The 22,850-nt window shown below is 36.8% G+C and overlaps 1 protein-coding gene and 1 long non-coding RNA gene across 3 annotated transcripts in view; one reads left to right on the top strand and one right to left on the bottom strand.

The window, feature by feature from the left end:
* Positions 1-489: 489 nt before the first annotated feature.
* The window catches only part of THSD7A (thrombospondin type 1 domain containing 7A), a 362,680-nt gene continuing 340,319 nt past the window's right edge, over positions 490-22,850 (bottom strand). Inside the window, 9 exon segments of the mRNA XM_032483934.1 lie at positions 490-5,899; positions 6,618-6,705; positions 9,269-9,479; positions 9,831-9,913; positions 12,673-12,768; positions 16,251-16,424; positions 20,575-20,749; positions 21,169-21,314; positions 21,544-21,661. Of these exon segments, the coding sequence (XP_032339825.1) occupies positions 5,815-5,899; positions 6,618-6,705; positions 9,269-9,479; positions 9,831-9,913; positions 12,673-12,768; positions 16,251-16,424; positions 20,575-20,749; positions 21,169-21,314; positions 21,544-21,661 (1,176 nt within the window). The 3' untranslated portion in view covers positions 490-5,814.
* LOC116664954 lies at positions 9,386-20,357 on the top strand. Of its 2 annotated transcripts, XR_004321511.1 has the most exons (6): positions 9,386-9,507; positions 10,764-10,917; positions 13,982-14,083; positions 15,150-15,200; positions 16,289-16,437; positions 16,804-20,357. It is a non-coding gene; the product is annotated as an uncharacterized LOC116664954 (long non-coding RNA). The 2 variants fall into 2 exon arrangements; XR_004321510.1 differs by lacking the exon at positions 9,386-9,507 and having other exon boundaries at positions 10,568-10,917.

The raw sequence follows: 22,850 nt of genomic DNA, 5'->3' as shown, positions 1-22,850 counted from the left end.
CAGTAATGATCTAATTTGTGCATCCTTTCCTGAATTTGTTAATGTGTGAATCTTAATTTGGGGAATTAAGGGCATCTTAATTTGTTACTGTGCGAGCTTCTGTCTTGTTTTCTAGGATTGCTCTTTTACTGGTAGACAGAGGGGAAAGGGACAGGGAGAGGCGTGCCTTGTGGCAGAGGGGCAGGGAGAGCTGTACCCTGTTCTAGACGTCTTACCATCCTCTGCTGCTTCTCTTGTAACTGACTGGAAACCAAGGGGTTCTTTGTCCGTGATGATTAATCTGTGGCCTCTGCAAACTTTTAAAGTAAAGGTTTGCATTTCTCAAACTTTCTAAATTGGAGCTGTTTAAAAAAGAGAGAGAGAGAGAGACCCAGGAAAGGGCAATACAGTAGTAAAAAAAAAAACAAACAAAAAACTGGTTATTCACTGAAAAAAAATTTTTAACCCACATTTGAGCAGCAAGTGATGCAAATTAAAAAGACACACGAGTAGAATGAAAATGATTTCTGTGTTTATGTTTGTCAGCAACGTAGTTATTTACAAATAACCCATATGAAAATGTAGAAAAGCATATTACATCTTCACATGCCGTCTGTATGAACTGAATAAAGCTTAGTGACATTATTTGCAAATCTGTAGTTAATTGTACATAGACATTTTGTGCATTAAAAAAGAAATGTACATAATTTAAAATAAATTACATTATACAATTTACAAAGTAATATTAACAAAAACTTAGACAGCTGCCTCCTTATTTAAACAAAATAAATATTCAGGTAATTAAATTAACCAAAAAAAACACATTTCGGGGATTATAATTTATAGAAAGACATATTGCAAACTTAATAAAGGTATATTTTACAATGACAGGTACTGATCACTTCAAATCTCTGTGCTAGAAACAGGCAGGAAAAAGTACCAGAAAGGAAATCTTAATGTTTACTTTTTAAAAATAGAGTCCTGAAAAACAGTTGGGAAGAGTTCATTGAGGGTTTGAAGTAGGTAATCTAGGAACTATTGCTGGGGGGGGGGGGGAAAAAAAAACACCTACAAAACGCAACAGTAAGACTGACACCGATGATACCCTGAATAGACTAGAGATTTCTGACCGCTCAAAACATGACTCTCACGAACTAGAAGTCTTCATGTAACTGCCCGCTTTAAGATCTGGCTTGGTAGAAGCACAAAAACAAAACTACCAAATCAACTATATCCATGTAGCATTCGTTTTACTCATTTAATAATGTAGACAGAGCCATCCTTCAGCGTCCCTGCTCGATAGGGAATCACCCTACCACACTGCACAACATATTTTCTGTAAAGAGTCGTGTCTGCTGGGCCCACACTTGTTTCACACACTCCCAGTCCTGTTCTGCAGTCCCGGCCACCTGAGAGCAGGACCAGGCAGGATGGGATTGGCAGAAGTTGCAGTTCCCACATCTTAACCAAACCCAGGAAAGCTCACTGTCAGAAGTGAATCCTCAATTTTTGTTCAGTGACTATGATCCTTTCAACAGCCTTGAGCTTAGAGGGGAAACAACAATAAACATTTGAATTTGGTACTATTTTTACAAATGGTGAGATACCCGCACCCCCCACCCCCACCCCCCGGTCATTTGGGAAGCCTGATTCTTGTAAATCCATTCAAACCCGGATTCAGCCTAAGAACGGGCTCTCCTTTCTGTAAGTTTTCAAAGGTGCAGGCCTCCCTTGCCCTTTGATAGGGCAGGACCTGAACAAAGAGGCAAGAGAGGGGTAGGTGGAGGCGGAGTATTGGGTAGGACTAAATCTAAGGTACGAATCGACAGTTTTATGGAAGACGTCTTTTTTTTTTTTTTTTTTTCTCCTTTTGGCATGTCTTCCACAGCTTTCGTTTCTTTTTGGCTTGTGTCTTTGACCAGTACATTCTGTTTAAATCAAAAATGTTCACTGTCTAAGTGACACTTTGACTCCAGTAGGAAGGACATATAGGTATTCAACTCTTTTTCTTATTAAAAATTTAGGCATGCTTAGTAGGTGGTTCTGGGGGAAGCAGACAAGATTAGTTGTTAAGAGAGCAGAGTAGGCAGAGAAATTCATCATCAAGGAGCAAGGATATATAGGGCGTTAGAGGAAGTTAAAAAAAATGAGAGGTGTTATGTGCTTCCTGTAAAGTCTTAAATGAGTGATTTTATCTTGAAATGTCCAGGAACTTAAGAGGGTTCTGCTTAAGACACTATGACAATTGCCACCTGCCTGAACGATGTGGCCAAAGCCTAACAGCGTGGCCAGGGACATGGACATCATGTAAGGAAAAATACTAACCACGATGAAAAACAAATCTAGAGTGAAGAGTTACGTGTGTGTCATCACTAAACATTCTCTTCTTTTCAATGTCTTAGATACATATGGAAACAAAAGCCACTGCTCATACTTTACAGTGCCTGGCAGAGTGTCTCACATGGGATAACGTAATAGTTTCTGTCTTGTTATAAGTACTTTGTGCTTTATTATAAGTAATTAAGAACGTGCTTTTATGCACTGCTTTTCAAATTAGCTTTAAGCTACAATGTAGGGTCCTCAGAACAGCTTTGAAATAAGGATTATGGTCAATTTCCTAGACTGGGTATTGATGAACGAGCAAATCAACCACTTTGAGGAGAGATCAGTTAGCCACTTATTTATGGTTTATATTGAAACAGTCCAACCAAACAGTGTAAAACTATTGTCAATATTTTTCATTTCTTTTTTCTTCTTAAACCAAGCAGACCTGCATATTTAGAGAACAGTAATTCTTAATCTTTGTGAGCTCACAGACCATTTTGGTAAGGCAAAAGTGTCAACAGACAAGTTACTGCTACATTCCCCTCCCGAATTCTTACAATGAACAGGAGGAGTAAGATTCTGATGAAATTCCAGTATTTAACTTGTTATTGACTCATGCCAGGAACAAAAATAAGGCCATTTTCATGTTATAATAAGCATGAATATAGGAACCTTCATTTGTCCAAAATAGTCAGCTAGCTACCTTCACCTCCCTATACCTTTCTAACAAGAGGCCATCCAGTGTGTATTTATCCTAATGAACTTCCAATATGCTCCTTAGTGTCAGGTCACATTGAACCTCATTTCCTCCATATATGTAATGTTGTAAAAGGTAATCAATTTATGAATAAAAAAATCTTGCATTTTCTTAATATTTTATAATTTTGACCCATTAATTCATTTAATTCTAACAATATAGGTCAGATGATACTGAGTTGCCTTTGGAATTGATGACATTTTACAGTAGCGAAAGTATAGAAGTAGTAACAATATTTTATTCCAGTCAACAATTTCAAGGGTAGTGGCTGTGGCATGGCATACATTAGCTGAGTTCTTCAAGTAACTGCAAAAGACTCTTTGTCAACCATTTTGGACAAATGGAGTTCATTTTATTCAGAGATCAACTTGAGGATTATGTGGAAGACCCCTGAGTATATATATTGACAATCACAGGTTTAGGGTGACAGTATTATTTTTGTCCTCCTCATTAATAAGACGGATGAAATGGAATTTGTTTTTATGCTTTTCCTTTAAGGTACAATTTTCATGTTGCTGACAATCTGTTTGCTTTGAAATTATTTATACATAGTTTAATACAGTGACTATTGAATAAGGAATTAGTGCTTGCCATCTTTAATGCATACTGAAATATTCAGATATCTGTTCATTTGGGGGACACTGACATCCTCATCTCATTTTTTATAATCATTGCAGATACTCTACTGAACAGTAGGAGGAGTTCAGACTCTAGTATAAAGGTAAAATACTTTCTAGTACAAACCACTTTTATAGCAACAAGATAAAACACCTTGTGATACTATTTTTTAAAGACCTGAAAACCTAATGTCCTCCCTGCTCCCAAAGGTTGTTGCAGGAAATGTTGCCTGAAAAATGGTATTGCTTTTTAATGGCACCTTTTGAATTTTCTTTTCATGTGAAAGAGGTTGACCAAGTTAGATACCATTTCACTGTGCCATTCCCAGGGCTATGTCTGTGAAAAATGAAGCTGCTTCCGATACAGTGGTAAATTTAATGACTGTTTTTCATCTTTGAAATTAAACACTGATTGCAGTTGGAGGGTAAGTGAACGAAAACTCAAGATGACACATGGAGAGTCAGCACTGAAAAAACTTCTAGACCAGCGACCAGCAAACCACAACTTGCTAATGAGGTCTGCTGACTTTTTTTTTTGTTTGTTTTACTGGAAAACAGCCATGCTCATTCTTCTACATACTGTATTGTGTATTGTCTAGGGGGTGTTCTCACAGTGGCAGAGAAAGTTGCAACACAGACCTGGCTGAAAATATTGACCATCTGACCCTTTACAGAGAAAGTGTGCCACCCTTGGTCTAGATATTTAATGAAGCCCTGGACAAAATAGTGATTCTTCTCTTTTTAAAATTCTAGTTTTGAAATCATGCATTAAAAAGGCTTGCTTCAAATTTCACTAGTGAGAAAGACAGAACTATGGATTTTGAAATAGATTTGATCTGAAACTAGAAAAACAAAGCGGGGAGAAGGAAAAATCAACACACAATTTTGATTTCTTTTAGTTACAAAAATCATCAATACATTATTTTCTCCATCTGCTCAAAATTAAAAAGACAACCAGCTCCTTTTTTTCTTTTCTTTTCTTTTTTTAACAAAGCTAACAAATATAAAATTCCAGTCATCAACACCCTTCAGAGTACAATTAAAAACCAAATAGTGGGATCCACCTTGGAGAGTAAATGAGTTCGGGACTTAAACACTTAAATTACCGCCATATTGTTGATTTCACAGTTACTGCAGCAATGAGGAAGGGTGTGGACAGCAGATGTCATAGTTAACTCTGTCCTGTCGCCATCCCAAATGAACTCGACTCTCTTCAGGACACAAGAACTTGTACATGTCTCCATGACACTCTGAGCACAGATGTCTTCATCCCATATGAAAAGAGGCAGTTTCTATGGCAATACTGGTTAAGTGCCCATCATGCTGCACTAATATAGTGCAAAAATGTGCCTTCCATGTAGCAAAAAAGATGCAGGCAACCAGTTTGAAAATTAGGGAAAGTAGAAACGTATTAATACAAGCAAATTAATTTTCCAGACAATAACCACTATAAAATACTGAACTTGAGGACTCTTCTAAGATACTAGTACATGTCCAGCATTCATACTTCGGAGAGAGACAAGAATTAAGTCTTATAAAAGGGTCTTTGCCTCTGAAATGCAGGTCAGTGAAACTACCACCAAGATGCTGAATTTATTCAGTGGGTTTTCTGCTCAGTTTAGAGCTTATCTTTATTCACCATTAAAATTGCTTATTAACAAGTATATGATCTGACATAATAATGTGTATCATTCAATTGAGTATATATGTTGTTATATCTGGCTATAGTAGTGTAGAGATCTTGGTATAGACTCTTCATGCGAAAATCTTACTATGGGTTAACACTGCAGACAGAGGCTTGCATCAGGCATCCTACCTGGCCAATTCGACCACCGTATTTTAGAGACGAAGGTGAACTGTCAGTTGGTAGATTTCAGAAAAGATCTCATAAAACTCTCAGAATGCAGCATGTATTGAACTAAATCTCCTAGAATTCTCAGGGCTGATGGTTTCTTTGTAAGTGGTACTGTCTTGATATCTTCAATGGCACTGTGATTTTCACTCTTTTCTTTATGATGATCTTTTAAAAAGTTAAAATGCATTTTAATCCCCACGGTTTGAATAGCTTTTTGGCCTCTGGGTATCTACAGCAAAGGCAGAAAGCTGAAACCTGTTGTTGTGGGGTAAGTTAACAGTTTACATATCTGCATCTCCATCATAGGCTAAGGTTAAAGGTTTCAGTCGGTTGTTTTGCCTTCTTTGGGGTTTCTTTGGCTTTTTGCTGTTAAAAAAAAAAATTGGGAGAAGGAAAATCAACCTTCGATTGTAATTTTTATTGTTTTAAATGAAAAAATTGAACATTGATAAACCTAAATTGCTTAATTGCCTACACTGCCGAAATTCAACTTTAAAATTTGGTTTTCTAGTATCTTTGAAGCTCTCAGTTTTATGCTTTGAATAAACCTGAAACAGAACCCTTCAAGAATTTTATTACCCTGTAAAAGATAAATGAGTTAAATGGAATTCCTCTAGTACTAACAATGGAAATAATGGTACAGTATAATCATTTATATTTGTCTGTAAACCTTCATAAATAACTGTAATTTATAATTAATACATGTGTTAAAAGATAGTTGAATAAGATTGAGGTTTACCACTATATCTTCCTCAGGAGTAATGCAATATAAAAATCCACAGCTCACCGTAAGTATACAAAGTAATAATTGCTTCTATAACCAAGGAGAATACAATTGAGAAGATGACCTGGGGCAGCTCTGGCTCATCTTCAGAAATTAAATGGCTCAGACTTGATAGTTGTTAAGACCATCTAAGGCTAAAACCATGTTTATTCAGAAATTCAGACCAATGCTAAATAAACATGGAATACTTATTTGAGATGTTAGATTGCTGTTTTTGGTTATGGCCAATTGGAAGTATTTTCTCTGAAATAAAAAGATGATTATACATCCCCTTAGATTTTGAAATATTTAAACACTCACCAAGCTAGATAAATCATGGAGACAATGAAGATGAGTAACACAAATGCCCCAGCTGCTACACCGTAAACCCAGGTCTTTAGTCTCCCATCTAAGAAGAATGGATATTAGTCATTAATTGACATTAGTCTGGGATATATATGACAGTCTTTAACTATGACCAATGACCAGTCACATATGACTAAGTCCTTTCAAAACTCAAAATGAATTCCTGCTTCGGCACAGTTAATGATTAATGCAAAGCTGCTATTAGGAGTTAGATGTTCCTTCATTAAAGATGAATTATCAATGAAAATTGAAAAGCAGTAAATAATGTTTCAGTTTTAGTTCAGATTTCAAGTTAGTACATCTAAATTTCTATTGCTGCTTACCTGAATTTTACTGCAAACTCAATATATGTGTAATGCTATATAAACATTTATTTCCTTCTGATTTTCATTCTATCTTGAGAATGACAATTGAGAGAAAAGAAGAAAAAATAATGCAATTTCGAGAAAGTCCTACAACTTCGAGTTGATGCAGACAGGTGTCTGAATGTAAACTTTTGTTATTTAGACATTTTTTTCCCCAGCTGGATTGAAAGTTAATATATTTACATTTTGGAACTACTAGTAATCCTTTATCTAGTTTACACTTAGAGAGTTCTTTAAAATTGATTTGACAGTATTATTTGTAAAAAATAACCAAGTCTGATTAACATATAAAAGCATCTCTAAATAACTGTTTTCTACCTTTTCTATTATATGGAATCAGACAAGTCTTTATTTTTTCTTTCTCCAGTTTTATGACTAAGGACTTTATTAAACTAGGTTTTCTGATTTCATTCTCTTTGAACTTCACAGTTTTATATTCTGAAAAAAACTTCAAATGGATGATATTATTAATGCCTTTGCCTAACTTAATTTGATCCTCACACCAACATCTATTTTCTGTTGTACTCACATAGCTGACCAGAGGATTTTAGCATTAAAATTATGTATTGAGCAGATTGACCCCACAGAGACTAGAGTTTATCCAATATTTGGAAGGTAAATCAGTACTGTGAATTTTTTTTTCTCCTAGAGCTGGATCAACTTAGGGTTTCATTTGCTGGAAATAAACCAAGTTAATATTCTAAATACCCCCCTCCTTTTTTTTTTTCCAATTCTAAAGATTTTAAAATATTGAGTCTAGGTTCACAATCAAAAGAGCAGTTCTACTGTTGGGTTTATTGGTCCTGACAGAAATTTAACAAGTATTTTTGGGTTTTTCATAAAGCAAGAGCAAGGTCTAATTGTACATTTTTAGAATGTACTTTTTTAATGTATTAAAATGTTCACTTTAGGAAAATGATATTAAATTTTAAATGACAATAATAATATTCTCTCTATAAAAATCAGTTTTGATGTGAGATCTGCTTGGATTCTTGGTCAAGACTGCAAATGACCATTTGCTGGTCTGCTATCTTGGACAGAGAGAAGAGTTTCCCCTGCTTACACAGACAAGTCAGCTTTGCAAAATTTATTTTCAGCTCAAAACCTAATGAAGGCAGGGATGGTGTGGTTAAATGTGAATCATCCCAATATTGTAAATACTTAAAAAATCCCAATATTGATTTACCAATAAGAGAAAATATTTTGACTTAATGCATTAATAATAGGGATGTGCTAGCTGTGCAGATCGCTTCCTTCCGTCCTCATGCTTCTACTGGAGTTAGGAAGCAGCTGATGCCTGGGAACTTCCTTTGACTATTCTTTTAGATTTTTTGTGGGGGAGGTAATTAGGTTTATTTGTTTTTAGAAGAGGTACCGAGGACCTCGTGCATGCCAAGGATGTGCTCTACCACTTGAGCTATATCCTGCCTCCTGAGACTTCCTTTGGACATGATCTAGTAGTCCCTGCAGGGTGTGAGAAGAAGTGGCATGATCTTAGCACCTTTTAAAGCACCAGCTTAGTTCTACAGATGAACATACAGCTGTATCAACTGAAGAGAGAAAGTGTGCAGAGCAGGGATGGCATTTCATCAGCCGCCAAGCTTTTGCCTGTATGGACTTCCAAGTCCATTACCAGATACATTAAGAGCTGTCTGCTTAATATGACAAGAGTCTGGTCAGTCTAGACAGGAAGGCTCCACCCCTGCCCCGTGTATCTGGGGCCAGTATAGATTCTGAGTATTTGAGTGTGCCAACGCTTAAGGGCGACAAAAACTGGACTGGCTGACAAGTGTCCCCTGGTACAGCACTGCATTACCGACTGTCCTATTTAAGGTTCAAATTATTAACACTCTGTAGTCAAAGGGACAATTGTTGAATGTCTTTATAGTTTTCTCCTAATCCTGAATGATAATGAGCTTGCTTCCTAAATGATATTTTCATTGTCAAACTTTTTTGTTCAATGTGAAAATAATTCTACTTGTAAATTTGGGACTGAAATTGAAATAATAATCAATCCTAAAATTTTTCTGAGAAGAAAGTAATTTCATATCTCTGAATTTTAGGCATGAGTGCTTTTTTCATAATAGTAAAAAGTGGTAAGACTATATGGCAGTATCAAAATAAGTGAGTACAGATGAAATAATGATCTCATATGAAAATGCTTGCTCATTGTTTAACCATTTGGCATTGGTTAAATATACAGCTCAAGAATTCTACATCAACACTGTCCAGTCACTTCACCTGGCCCAAATGGCTGCAGAAACCAGGTCCTTCCCCGTCCTGCTGGGTTACTGGAGGGCTGGGTTGGATGTACTGCCCGACTGGTTTTCACATCTCCTCTTTTGTCCTCCACAGTGGGCATCACCACCACGGGGATAAGCGTGCACTGCTCAAGTGTACCATTGGAAGACATGACTTCAGTGTACCCTTCTTCACAACTGCACGTCCTCGTCTGCAGGAGAACAAGACGTACATGCAAGGTGATCTTTGAAAACATAACAGACCCGGCTGAAGTGCAGGCTTTAAAGAAGTCTGTTTCTGGGAATTTACTTCATGAAATTTGTCAGAACTACATAAAAAAAAAAAGAACACACTTTTTGTACTTTATACAAACTTACTCTAACAGTAGAATCAAGTGCATTCAGAATTGTTTATATTGATAAAAGTAGAGGTCCCCAAATAGAATTTTTATGCCTCAAGACATGCTTTTTTGGGGGGTGGGAGGGATGGATTGTATCAGAGGCAGTGAGCAGGGTGACAGACGATGAAGCTGGCTTGTCTACCCTCATGAATTCACACATACCTCGCTGCAGTACGAGTAGGGTTGACTACACGGTGGGTTACAAGACCTGTCAGCATCAGGCTGGCGCACCACCAAGCAGCCCCCTGCAGAACAGAAAATCATATTTTGACAAGTAGCATCTCTTGCAGTGAGAAAAGTAGGTCATTGTTATAGACTTGTCTTTGAATCCTGAAGCACCTTGGGAATCCTATAGATTTTTCTGAGGGTGACTGAACGTGAAATATTTGGTTAACCTTGACCACTTTATTTAGGAACTTGAGGGCCTTCTGATTCAGAGGAGACAGCACAGTACCTGCCGCTCAGCAGGTGGTTGATAAGCACTTGCTGAATGGGTGACTTTATAGTTGCTACTTTGGAAATACGAACTGCACATAAGCTATTCCTGCCATTGTACCTAAGGCTAAGCCTAGCATCAAAAAGCAGATTTAATTATCTTTTAAAGTTAAAATTCTTTCTTGGTTATTCAAATAAATAGTTTTCATATTAAGATAAAAAAATCTCTTTATGTGATAACATGTAGATGTATTTTTTATAATGCATATTTCTTTCTAAGAGAATCACCATTCCTACTAATTCAGGATATTTTGGGGGTGTAGGAAAGGAAAACAAATGTAGCTACTAAGTGGTGTGTTTGCATTATTGTTTTAAATTGACATTGTAGCTCTCTATTTAGCCCTTTTCTTTCCTAGTACAGTACCAGGTATGCCTAAGTCATTATAATGAAGTTTCAAGATGAGAATAGATGTCATAAAGAAACAACATTGGTGGCATGGAAGAAACTCAAAGTTTCAAACTATACTTGTTCAGTTTAACAGAATTTGAGCAAAGCAAAATTTTTCGTTTACTTATGGAATTGATGATCCTCTGGAATTTAATCAAACGTGCCTATTGTTAATTCTTTGCCTAATCTCAATATTCTAAAACTATTCACAGAAAAATTGTTATGCAAAAGCAGTTAGTCATCGCAAGGCAGTTGCAGTTAAATGGCCAAATTGAAGTTATCATCGTTAAACAGATGAAGACAAAGAAAAACATCTTGAGTTTCTTGTAAGGACAACTATTCATAAAATTAAAGCAATCGATTAAGGTAGGTAACATACTTTACATGCTTGTCTATTTCTTATAAAGAATCCCATCTCTCCTAAAAGATGGAAGAAAAATGTATATAGAGTTTATGACCAATCATTTACACACTATTTTATTTTTGGCATTAGAAGGGAATAAACACACAGGATACTTTAGGGAAAAGAAATTGAAAACATGATTTCTACAGGAAGTCTTTTAAAATCTGACTTACCTTTGCACTGGGGAAGAGCCCCAACTTCAGTGTGAAAAACATGTAGAAGAAAGTGCAAATATTTGCATCCATATTTGAAAAAAAAACACAACACATAACTGGAAACTAGCAGGACCTTTTGGGGAAGTTATAAAACTCTCTGTGACAGTTTAAAGGAGAATGTAGACATTCGTTTTCAACATTTGCACCAAGTGGACCACCTCTGTGATGCCTTTAGGTTCAGAAAGCCTGTGCTTCCCTTCCCAGGGCTCCTTCCCCTCCTGTGCCTCTGAGAGTGGTGGCGGAACAGGTTTTTCTCCCAGAAAATAACACTGTGAAAGAGCAAACAGTCTCCTGGTAGGTGTCTTGTCTTTGGTACATACGTGTCCACCAGGAGTTGCTATTATCAAGTGTTTCTTAACACAGAATTTTCATGTATAAAATCTTCACAAGAATACAGTTTGACATCCTGCTCTAGCTTTCCTAGGGAGGAAATGAGTAATTAGGTGATTTAAAATCCAATATAAAAACTGATGCTTTCCAAAAAGTATATCGATCCTGCTCCTGTCATCTTACTGTAGATAGTACAGCTAAATTTATAAATGGACATCACCCAGGGGCACCCAAATGCATAAGACTTTGTTTCCCTGCCAGAGGGTCAAAACAGTGGCAGCAAGGCAGCAGGTCCCCCTAACAGTTAACAAGCTGCTACTGGGCTCTGGAGCTTCTTGAGGATTAGGTCTAGAACGATGAATTGTTTGAGACATTAGATCTCTGGGTCCATGTGCTTGAGGGTGAGGTTGTGGTTCTGACATTGGTTTCCTTGTAGGAAATTTGCAGGGTGGTTCTTTCTGTCTCTGGACCTTTTCAAAGGGTCTTTGGGACCCTGCCATTTATGGGGACTTAGATAAGGACTTTTAGTAACTGCAGATTAGAGTAGTTCTCTGGGGGGGGGTATATTTGGATCAAAGGAAATTTTAGAAAAGTTCTTCATTTGGATTACTTCTTTCAATGGGTGATGATTTTTGAGTGGGGACGGAGCAGGCTGACAGTAGCTACCGGATGCTCTGAGCTTGAGTTTTACCAATAGGTCTTCTCTATTACTTAATAAAAAATTAGAAGTCCTAGATTTCTGAATTCAAGCAAAACACTTGGATTTGTATAATCACATTGTCTTGGTAATATCTGGTCTGCATGTATATTGCCTTTAAGGCACAGAAACATACAGTCGACAAAACTGACTTTTTTAGCATGTAGTGAGTTATTAATACATAAAATTTCTAGAAAAAATAATCTGAGAATTATTTACTTAAAATAATCATTTAGAGTTAGACAGTATTTTAATTAAATCTAGCAGCAATGTCTAAAATGGCTTGGTGAGGGAGAGTTTAATTGAAATATTAAAAAAATAATTTTTCATTGGTCACTAGGTACACAGCTCAGGCTTCCTGAATCCAATCATGTGTGGAATGTTGAAAGAATATCTTTGATTTCTTAATTATTCTCTTTAACCAATTACATATGCATTATAGGAGGATTTTCAAAGAACGGAGAAATGAGGTTTACCTGTTACATTTACTCCATCTGACCTTTGACACCAGACTGTTCGGGAAGAGCCCTTCCAAGCACTAGCCATCCATTTATACTCATAACACTGCCCATCTGCAGGGACACAGCAGATATTAACAGAGGCATTATGCAGTCCAGCAGGACAATCATGGAGATAGAGTATTAATAAAATATTTATTATAAATAACTGAAAAGTGGTAAGAAGTCCATTTTGAATAATTCAAATGTCAAGTTACTGTGCTGAAGTTGCTGTGTTACAAAATTCTAGATCCATACCTAAATCCATCAAATTTTCCATGTCTGCTGTCACACTATCTGATGTGAGCTTGGTTTTTAATTTAATGTTTTATTTAAAGTATGGCATGTTGAATGTACAGACAAGAATGGAGGATAACTGAACTATTAAAAAAAAAAAACTAAAAAATATTCAATTACCCACTAAATATTACCATTTAGTCCTATTTGCTTTAGTTTTCTTTTGCTTGTGGATGAATAAAAAGTAACAAACTCTGTCTTATATTCTTTCCTGATCTGATCTCCCTCCATGACTGTCCAGCAATACCCACTGTTTCTGAAGCAGACACATGCATTTCTGTGACATGTTTTCTATTTTAATATAAATACATATAATCCATAAATGATTTATAGCATTATTTTCAGGCAGTCTTAAAATTTCAAAAGTATCATACTGACACAGATGATACATAGATCATTCTGACACTAGCCAATGCTACAGATGAAGTATTTCTATGGGATTCTCAATGCAGACATAGTCAATTTATTTTAACTGCTATATAGAATTCCATGCTACTAACTACTACAGTTTATTTACCTATTTCCTCTATGGGTGAACTTTTTGGTTGTTTTCAATTTTTGCTATTACAACAGTGCCCCAGTGGTCAGCCTTACGCAAGCCTCCTGATGCTTCTTTAAGTAAATACCTAAAGGGAAATGTCTGGGTATCACTGGAGGGATTGCTACGACTTTACTAAATACAGCTCATTGTTTTTTTTCTTTAAAAGGTGCCAATTTACATACCCACTAGCAGTAAGAGTCACCACTGCTCTAAACCCTCACAATCAGTTCCAGATTAAAAATTTTTTTTGTCAGTCTTGTGGGTGGGGAACACTATCTCATCATTTTAACTTTTAATTGATTACCAAAGCAATTAAACAGTAAGAAAAACATTTGGGGCATTTAGATTTCCTCTTGTGAATTGCTTATGTTTATCTTTTGGCTCCCCCATCCCTTTTTTCTTCTGAAATCTATCCCTTTCTTACTGAATTGTGGGAATTTTTCATTCTAGAATAACAATTCTCAAACTATGGCCCAAGGACCAGGGGAGACTGACATTCTTTCGGTGTATGAGGTGTGTGTGAGGACCTCCCCCTTTTAACTATACATCTGGGTGAGTAAGGTTGAATTTTCTTCATATACATAAACTAAACTAAGACTGCAGTAGAGTGAGTGCAGAAGCAGATAAGTGAATTCAGTGGTCTCTCATTAAGCCAGATGTTACAGAGATTTGAAAGAGTGTAAAACAGGACCATGCATGTCGTTAATTTTCTTCTTGTTTTGGAAGCTAGTTACTTTACAGGAAATATCTATGGTAACATAAAATTGATGTATGATTGCTTTAAATTAACAAATGTTTTACAACTTCACTTGTCATTTTTAATACAATAAATTTTGATATATATGTAACTCCCAAAGAAAAGCAGTTTGGGGTCCTCAACAATTTTACAGGTATGAAATTGTTTTAGAAGGCTGAGAAGTTTTAGGATAGTTGTTCTAGACACTAATCCCTTAAAAATGACTTCACAAATAATTTTTAAGATCTGTGGCGTATCCAGTAACCTTGTTTATGATCTATTTTACTGCATTGAAGATTTAAATTTTAATTTAAAAGTATTTTCATTGTTTTCTATTTTTGTTGGGGATTTTGGTGTCAAGTTGGGGAGATGCTCCTCATCTTTTTTTCCCACCCAACTTTAAGATTTCATGAAAATGGGAGTTGTCTGTTTCTTTAAATTTTACTAAAACTCAATTAAAGCCATTTAGATTTTTAGTATGTGTGCATGTGGGACTACGTATTTGATGGATGTGTGTTTTTAAGAGGGATAGAATCTATGATTTAGCATCTCTATTAATCTTGACAAATTACAATAACATTCTAAATTGTCATCATGTTTTTACATTTATTAGCAAAATTTATTCATAGAATTATATTTCTTAAATACTATTTTTATTTGTAGTCTTAATAATTTTGCCCTTTTTTTCCTTCGTTGATTTTGCCATGAGGTACTCTATTTTGTTTGGTCAAAAAGCAAATTATTGGTTTGCTGATTATCTTCTTTCTTTGTTTTCTATCTCATTAAATTTGTAATTACTTTACTCTATTTCCTTTTTCCTTTTTTAAAAAAAATTGAGTTGAAAATCTAGCTCATATTAAACTTCTCTCTCTCCTATCTAAGCACGTGAGGCTTTAAATTCCCTTCAAGTACTCCTGTGCTGCACCCGCATTGGTAAGTCATGCTCTAGAGATGGAGTTTTCAGTTTTCACTTGTGTGTGTGCAGGGGGCCGGGGGGATTTCTTTCCAGCCGTGGTATTTGTGATTCCTCATTTTATTTCATTGTCATTTGGGGTAAACAATTCTTTTTTCCTTTGGGAATTATTTCATTTATTGTAACTCCTGACCTTGCTCTCCTTTACCTACCCTGTCCCAGGAATATGCAATGCTTTACCTGGTTGGTAAATTTGGGAAGATTCAACTAATAGGATGGGTAATTCTTTAATTCTTGGGTTAAGTCATCTAGCCCGTTGGGCTGTCTTTCTAGGCACTGTTCTCCAACATTCCAAACTTCCTTCAACTTCTCAGTAATACAGGTAATATTCTGGCTCCTCCCTGCTAATGTCATACTCTTTAATTGCTCCAGAATGCAAGCAGGGATGAGAGGGTTGTCTGTTGAGCCTGACATTCTCCACTAGATAACAGTTCTTTTGTGTTCATTTAGATTTCTCTGTGTTCCCAGACTACGTATGACATTTTAATGCTCTGTGGTATTGTTTATACTGGGTAGATGTATATGTGTGTACACAGACTTATAGAGAGATACAGCATATATGAAAGTACATGTTTATATATCAAATTTAGACTAATCTTTACCAGTACTTTGACTTACCAGTTTCTGAGAATATACTGAAATATCTCATTTTGCTTTTGCTTTGTAATTTAATTCTTTCTTTTGATTTAAATAAATTGAGGATATTGCTAGCTTCATACAGGATCAGGACTGCTATAGGTGTGTGAACAATATGCGTCTACTGATCTCGGCCTCCTTTAGCTCATAAAACTGGGAAACTTTTTTATGATATTTCATCTCTAACTTACAAAGGGTGGCTAGACTTTTTCCCCTCTAAATCTTTAGAATTCAGAATCATCCCTGTAACTCACTCCTCAGCCTTGAGTGAGCTCTTAGCAGACTTGCTTATTTAACAGAAAACTGTGTATCTTACGCTTTTGCTTATCAACACAAACCTAAAATAAACAGATTTTATGAACAGTAGCACTCACCATCACATGATTTTGTTTCTAACATCTGCTCTGGGCAGAGATGTTGATTTTCTAGTTCTTGGATAATCACCGCTCTGGAACGGACCTGTATCCCACCGAAGCCTAGGTCCTCCCCGTTCACACAGGTCAGCTGACACAGGCTCCACGAAGACCAGTCCTTCAAATAACAGTCACCTGCAAAACACAGGTTTGTAGTTTATACCCACACCCAGAAAGAATAACCACCAGATACCCGTTTTATGTTTAACCCCACTGAGCAGTATTTTTAGGTATACATGATATTGGTAAGATTACATAAATATTTAATATTTGCAAGCTTGTGTGTATTTTTATAAATTTGTATTAATGTTATTTTCTGAGTGACTAACTGGGTGTAGACTGTGTTGCTTGATGATATCAAATATAACTATAGTTAAGCTTGTCCATCATGATTCCCCTTTTCTTGAGACAACAAATACTTGCTTAAAACCTACTACCACTCTTGTCATTGTTATCATTAAGCACTTGGTACTATTTAAAGAAAATTTAAGTATACATTAAACTTGTCTTCTAGGTGTTCAAAATTTCAGAAGAGCTTGAAGTCCAAGGCTGAGAAAGCTGGTATTCATGCTTGATTCCTGTTTCTTCCCAAAGGTGTAGAGGTAAGACAGCTCCTCCGGGCAGCTGCAGTCGGGGCACTCACGCACACCATTTCCTCTGATCCACATCTTCAAACTCCCCCCACCCCTGGCTTTTTTCAATTATTTATTGAAGAGTAATATACATGCAAAATGATTACGTATCACAAATGCACAGATAACTGAATTTTCACAATCTGATTAAATGCTCATGTAACCGACATCCACATCAAGCAATGGCATTCTGAAAAATTTCAGAAACCATCCTCTTGTTACATACGGAATAGTACCACGGGAACTTTCTCATGTTTGGTTTCTTTCCCTCATTGATGTTTGTGAGATCCATGATGGATTTCTGTAGCTCTAGTCTGTTCACTTTCACTGCTGTACTTCATGGTATGAATGTGCCACAATTTAGATACCCACTCTACTACTGGTGGGCAGCTGGAGATTTGTTAAGTTTTTTTCCTGTTGTGAATACTGCTGTTGTGAACGTTTTAGTATGAGTCATTTGGTGAACTTACAAACGCATTTCTTTGGGGTATAGAACTAGAAGTGGAATTGCTGGGCTGTAGTATGTCGTGTGTTCATCTTCAATCATTTTGAGAACAGGGAAGATTTAATGAAATACCTTTCCCATACACTTATTCATTCTTCAGGACTGACTGCTTGGGGATACTGTTCAGAGAATACAGTGAATTTCGATAAACACAAATCCATAAGGGGTCCTTATCACTTTAATTATTCCAGCCATATCACATGAATAATTTATTTTGCCTTATATTATGCTGAAGATGTCCAACATGAGCCAAGTTGCCTGGAGAGCTGATTAATGAAAAAACTTCTGCCAGGATTAAGAAATCCTGGAAAGATATGAATTACTGACTAACAGATAGGTGTATAATACTAAAGTGGAGTGGTTTTTGTAGAACTTAATTATATGTCCTTAATACTGTGTCTAACATCATCTAAAAGCGAAGGAAATTCTAGTAAATTTTGGAAGTGCTAAGGAAAAAGAAGCGAGTAAGAATTAAGTAGTCTAAGAAAGTTTTAGAAATATTTATTTCTCTTAGGAAGTACTACTTTTGGGTTACTCATTTTTTAATTATGTAGGAGAAACTATTAAATATAAAATAGAGAAACTCCTGTCAAACTCCTTCACCTCAGGGACTGCAAACTACATGGAAATAAAACATACGTTTTTACTAATAGGTTTTATCCCTATGCTTACGTCACTTGACATAGTGTATTTTGCCACAAAAGTCAGTAAGTCTTCTAATGGTAGTCTGTGAATTATATAATTACCACTGCAAAATAATCCATGTCAGGCTTCAAAGATTTAATAACAGCAAATGAGTGTGAGGCATTGACTTGTACTAAATATACCTTCATATTTTGACCATAGAAACCAGTGTAATAATAAAACGACACTATGCCTGTCAAAGAAATGACAATTAAGTGTCTGAAATGCATTTCCTAGTTCAGTATTCTACTGTTTAAAGCTTATTAGCTCACATATCGCTAGCTTTCAAAACCCATCACTAGGGAAGATTAGCAAGAGAGGAAATGAAATGAATAGGCTGTAATTTATAACAGAAGAGCAGCCTCCCCCTGGATTTGTAATTGCTTTGATTAAAATGGTGTGTTTGCCCTATTCTATGCTACTATGGGATCTTAGAATTTTTTTTTCACATCACTTACCACAGATTTCAATCTTAGGATTATTTGCGTCCCTATTAGAAGAGCAACTATCCTCTCCGAGGACAGGCTATGTTTCTCTTCCACTGTATGTCCAGCCTTGAGCCCAGGCCTGGCCTACAGTGACCCTCGATAAGTCACACTCAAATGCATGGTGATTGTGGTGCAGGAAGTAGACTGAGAACAAGCACAGAGGCTCCACAGCAAAGCACAGTGACATCAGTGCCTGGCAAGGGACAGGTCCACTCAAAGCCATGGGTGTCACAGTGTGACCCTAATGTGGCACTGGGGCTGTGTGTAGGAACAGGTAGGCCTTCCACCTTTTAGCTTTGGTCACCTTTGGTCAACTGTGTGGACATTCAGCAATCAAAGCCTGAAGATTCAGTCCTTGGCCCCATCCAGAGCCCTCACCTGCTGCCGCAGCCCCAACCTTGGTCTGCAGTAAAGTAAAATGACTTTATTATCAGATTGTGCAGGAGCTCTGGACTGAAATCAGGCCAGTCTGGAGGGAGGGGACAGGAAGTGGAACAGAACTGCTGGATCAGGAAAAGGTTATTTTTAGAACATGTGGGAATGTCATAGAAGCAACACTTTGCCTAGGTCTAGAAAGTTAGTTTTAACAAAATATTTCTTACTGTGAAGTAGATGGAAATATCTATGTACACAAAGACTATTACAGTTGAATACACAGAGGGAGGAATGCCCTCAAAGTCTAGCATACAGTGAAAAGCACTGGGGGCCGTTATTTTATTTTCTGTTCCATTTATTCATGTTGTCTCAATATCAAACTACAGAAACTACCATATTTACACCTCAAATAATTTACTTACTAAATGAATAAATTGATGAGTGAAAGAATGAACAACCCTTACTGTTAGCTTTTTGGGACTTAGTCCCATTAAAAAATTTTAATAATATGTTATTTATCTTTAGATTTTTCTTAGATAATGTCCTTTTTATATAGAAAGCCTGTTTCATACCTAGTAAGGTTAGCCAAATCCTTATTTTATTTTGGGGGGCTCTTACTTGAAATAACACATTTCTCAGAGATAATTTTTTAATCACAATTATAAACAAACTGGGAGAATAAAAACCTTTCTCTTTGAGGTTAAATATAGGCAATCCGCTTCCAGTCTTGCTCGTTGCTGGCCTGTGAATAAACTGGTGCCCCTGCGTCTTTCTCAAGGCCTTGGCTCATGCTTGACGTCAAGCCCACATTCCTATCATTAGCAGACTGCTGTCTGCCAAGTATTTCTAAGCTACTTCTATACAACATGTGCTTTCTACATTTTACTGCATGCACCTCTTGTGTGAAACGCTGAATTGGAATGATTTCCTTCAATATTTTCTTCCCTTTTTCCTTAAATGACTATTTAGCAGGGGGCAGAATTTTAGGTTACTGATTATTTTCCACTATATTCTGAATATATTCTGCTGTCTTTTGGCTTTCACTTGAACCAAGAGGATTTGTGTTATGATTCTAATTGATTATCTTCAGTTGCAGATAATCTGCTGTTTTCTTTCTGAATGCTTTACAAATTCTTTTATTTGTCTACATTTTCACTGTAGTCTATCTAGGTGTGAATTTGCTGTTGACTCTATCCAGGACCCAGAGGAAGCTTCTGTTATGACTTGAATCTTTCTTTAGCCACTCCGTGCATAAACACTGCCTCTCTCTTATCCTCTGCTTCTGGAAATCCTAAAAGGATGTGTGTTCTATCCTTTTTTTCCTCAACTTTTCTTTCATGCTCTCCCTGTTGTAGAAGTTAAAACTTTAGCAGGGTAGGTGTCAACAGAGGCCACGTGGGAGATGAGGACTTGAGCCTGACCTGGCAGTAACGAGACAGTGTCCCCTTCATCCACACTACTGGGACTAGCTGTTGGCACAGATACTACTGAATGAGACCATTGTTGACATCCTTTAGCTCAGACTTACATATGCAACCCCTTCTCCATCCTGGTCCTGGTAAGAAAAGACCAAGGTATGAATTCTGTTTTGCTGTTCTTACCTGGGCAAGGCTGGGTGCAGGTTTCTTCAAGAACCATTTTTTTATTACCATCTATAATGGGTTCAATGTCAGTACAGAATTCTTCATCCACCACTTTGCTGAAATCATCAGCCGACCCATCACTCACTACACAAGAAATGTTCCTTGTTCTGGTCCCTTCGCCACACTGGGCATCCTGAAATGGAGGAAGAAATAACTAATTAGGAAAAGAAAAATAATTCATTAGTGAGCTCATCGCTTACAGTCATCTCTGCACCACTGATTTTGATTTATGAGTAGTTACAGGAGCATCTGAAACCCGAGGGAAGAAGCCCGAGAGGGCACTAGCTATAAAGCATACAGGGAGCAATTTATTTGTTTTTGAGCCAAAGACAGGCAAATAAATTTTCATTAAAATGAATCAGTCTCCAAATGATTTTAAAAACATAGGACAGGGAGTGCTTGTTATCAAAACTAATGAAAGTTATGAAATGGCAAGGTACCTAAGATCGTTAAGGGAAACAGGCCATCTATAAGCTCTGAAAAATATTTCTGAAACCAAGTCTCTGCAGATAAAGAATACACACTTCCATGCAACCTCCTAAGATCTGATACCTGCACTTGGCATGGAGACCACTGGCCATATTGCCACTGGTAACAGGGCTTCACTGGGCATGGCTTGGACTGTTCCATCAGGGCAGGGCATGGTCTGCCATCACCTTGGAAGGGCTGGGTCACTGTTCGTCTTCGGATCATTTTTCCTTTGAGAGATACAAAGCGATGCAACCTTAGTGTAAGCACATATCTTAATGGGAGAAGGCACCATAGATGTTTCTCCTGAGAAGATCTCAGGAACAAGTAACATTTAGGTATTTTGGAAAGAGAGACACCCTAATTCAACCTTTCTGAAGATCGGACTTAAAGCAAGAGGGACATTTTATTTCCTATTCCTTGATTGTTAGTCTAGTGCTAATTACGGTACAAACAAACCTGTGAGGCCACATGTTTGAGAACACTGTGACCAAGGAGACCAGTCAGAAAGCTGACAGTTCACGGGACATTCCACCATGCAGGACGCGTTCATCTGCCAGTTCTTCTCCAGGCCAAGCTGCAAGGATAGAGGGAGATGTGTTTGTAGGGACATGACCGCGGTGTTGTCGTGATGGAAGGAGTGGGGGGAAAAGGAAAAGACAGGACCAGGGAGGAGAGGAGAGGAAGAAAAAGTAACGTATGTCATAAAAAGATGTCTGCAGGGCAAACACCCAAACTGCTGAAGTGGTTCAAGCCCAGAGAGAGGGAGCCAAAGGCACAGGATGAATGGCGAAACCCGTTTCCTCAATACACTTATATATTGTTGAACTTTTAAAATAAGCAATGGAGAAAGCAGATTTAATCTCCAAATTGGCTGAACTTCCCTAAATAAGGAATAAATAGGAAAAGCAAGATTACTTTCTAGTAGTAAAACTAAGAGTATCATCAATATACAGTTATAAAGTTGTATCTTTGGGATGTTATTTATTTTTACGTGTGCATATCAAACTAAAGCAAAAGATAAAGGCTTTAAAAATTGCCACTCAAAACCAAAAAAATAATGTAATGAAATAATACAAAGTAGTTTTTAAGTAAACTCTCTCAGAAGGAAGGTCACCAGAATTTTTTTGATTATGAACATTTACAGACATTTATTATTTTTACAAAGACTCTCCTTAAAACTGATCTCAGCAGCTAACTGTGGTGTAATTGTTATTCTGGCATTAGCCTCTCATCAGATAACGTTGTGCATTTTATTGTATTGACTTTCATTCCTTATTAAGTATTCTACCTTTAAAATACAGGATGAGATTTTGAACTTGAGTATGTATGCAAACATTTTAACAAAGTAGCATTGAAATAGAAAAAAATAAGATCTTGTTAGGAAAATGACACTTTTTACATTGGTACTCCTTGGGCATTTTCAAGACCTTTTTTATTTCTGCCTGAAAGATAAGTTTATGGTGTCTAATTTATATAGCAGAAAATGGCAAAAGAAACTTTCCCTGAAATGTTATGTTGTGGTTCAAGTATAGCTCTTGGCTCTAAGTTATTTACTGAGAGATGATCTCTGTACCACATCCCTCTGCTGGCACTCCCCTTATATTTCCACCAGTGATACCTGGCAAAGCTGAGTACTTGGTGTGAAAACTTTCATCATATCACTTAATCTAAGACTCATAAAATCACTTAAAAGTCACTGGAGATTGGCAATAGGACTCTTAAGGTGACATGATAAAAATGATGTGTTACATTTAAGGTAGATA

The sequence above is a fragment of the Camelus ferus genome, chromosome 7 (assembly GCF_009834535.1).
Source record: "Camelus ferus isolate YT-003-E chromosome 7, BCGSAC_Cfer_1.0, whole genome shotgun sequence".
Taxonomy (NCBI): domain Eukaryota; kingdom Metazoa; phylum Chordata; class Mammalia; order Artiodactyla; family Camelidae; genus Camelus; species Camelus ferus.
Note: the sequence above shows the minus strand (reverse complement) of the source record. Positions and strands in the feature narration are given on the sequence as shown.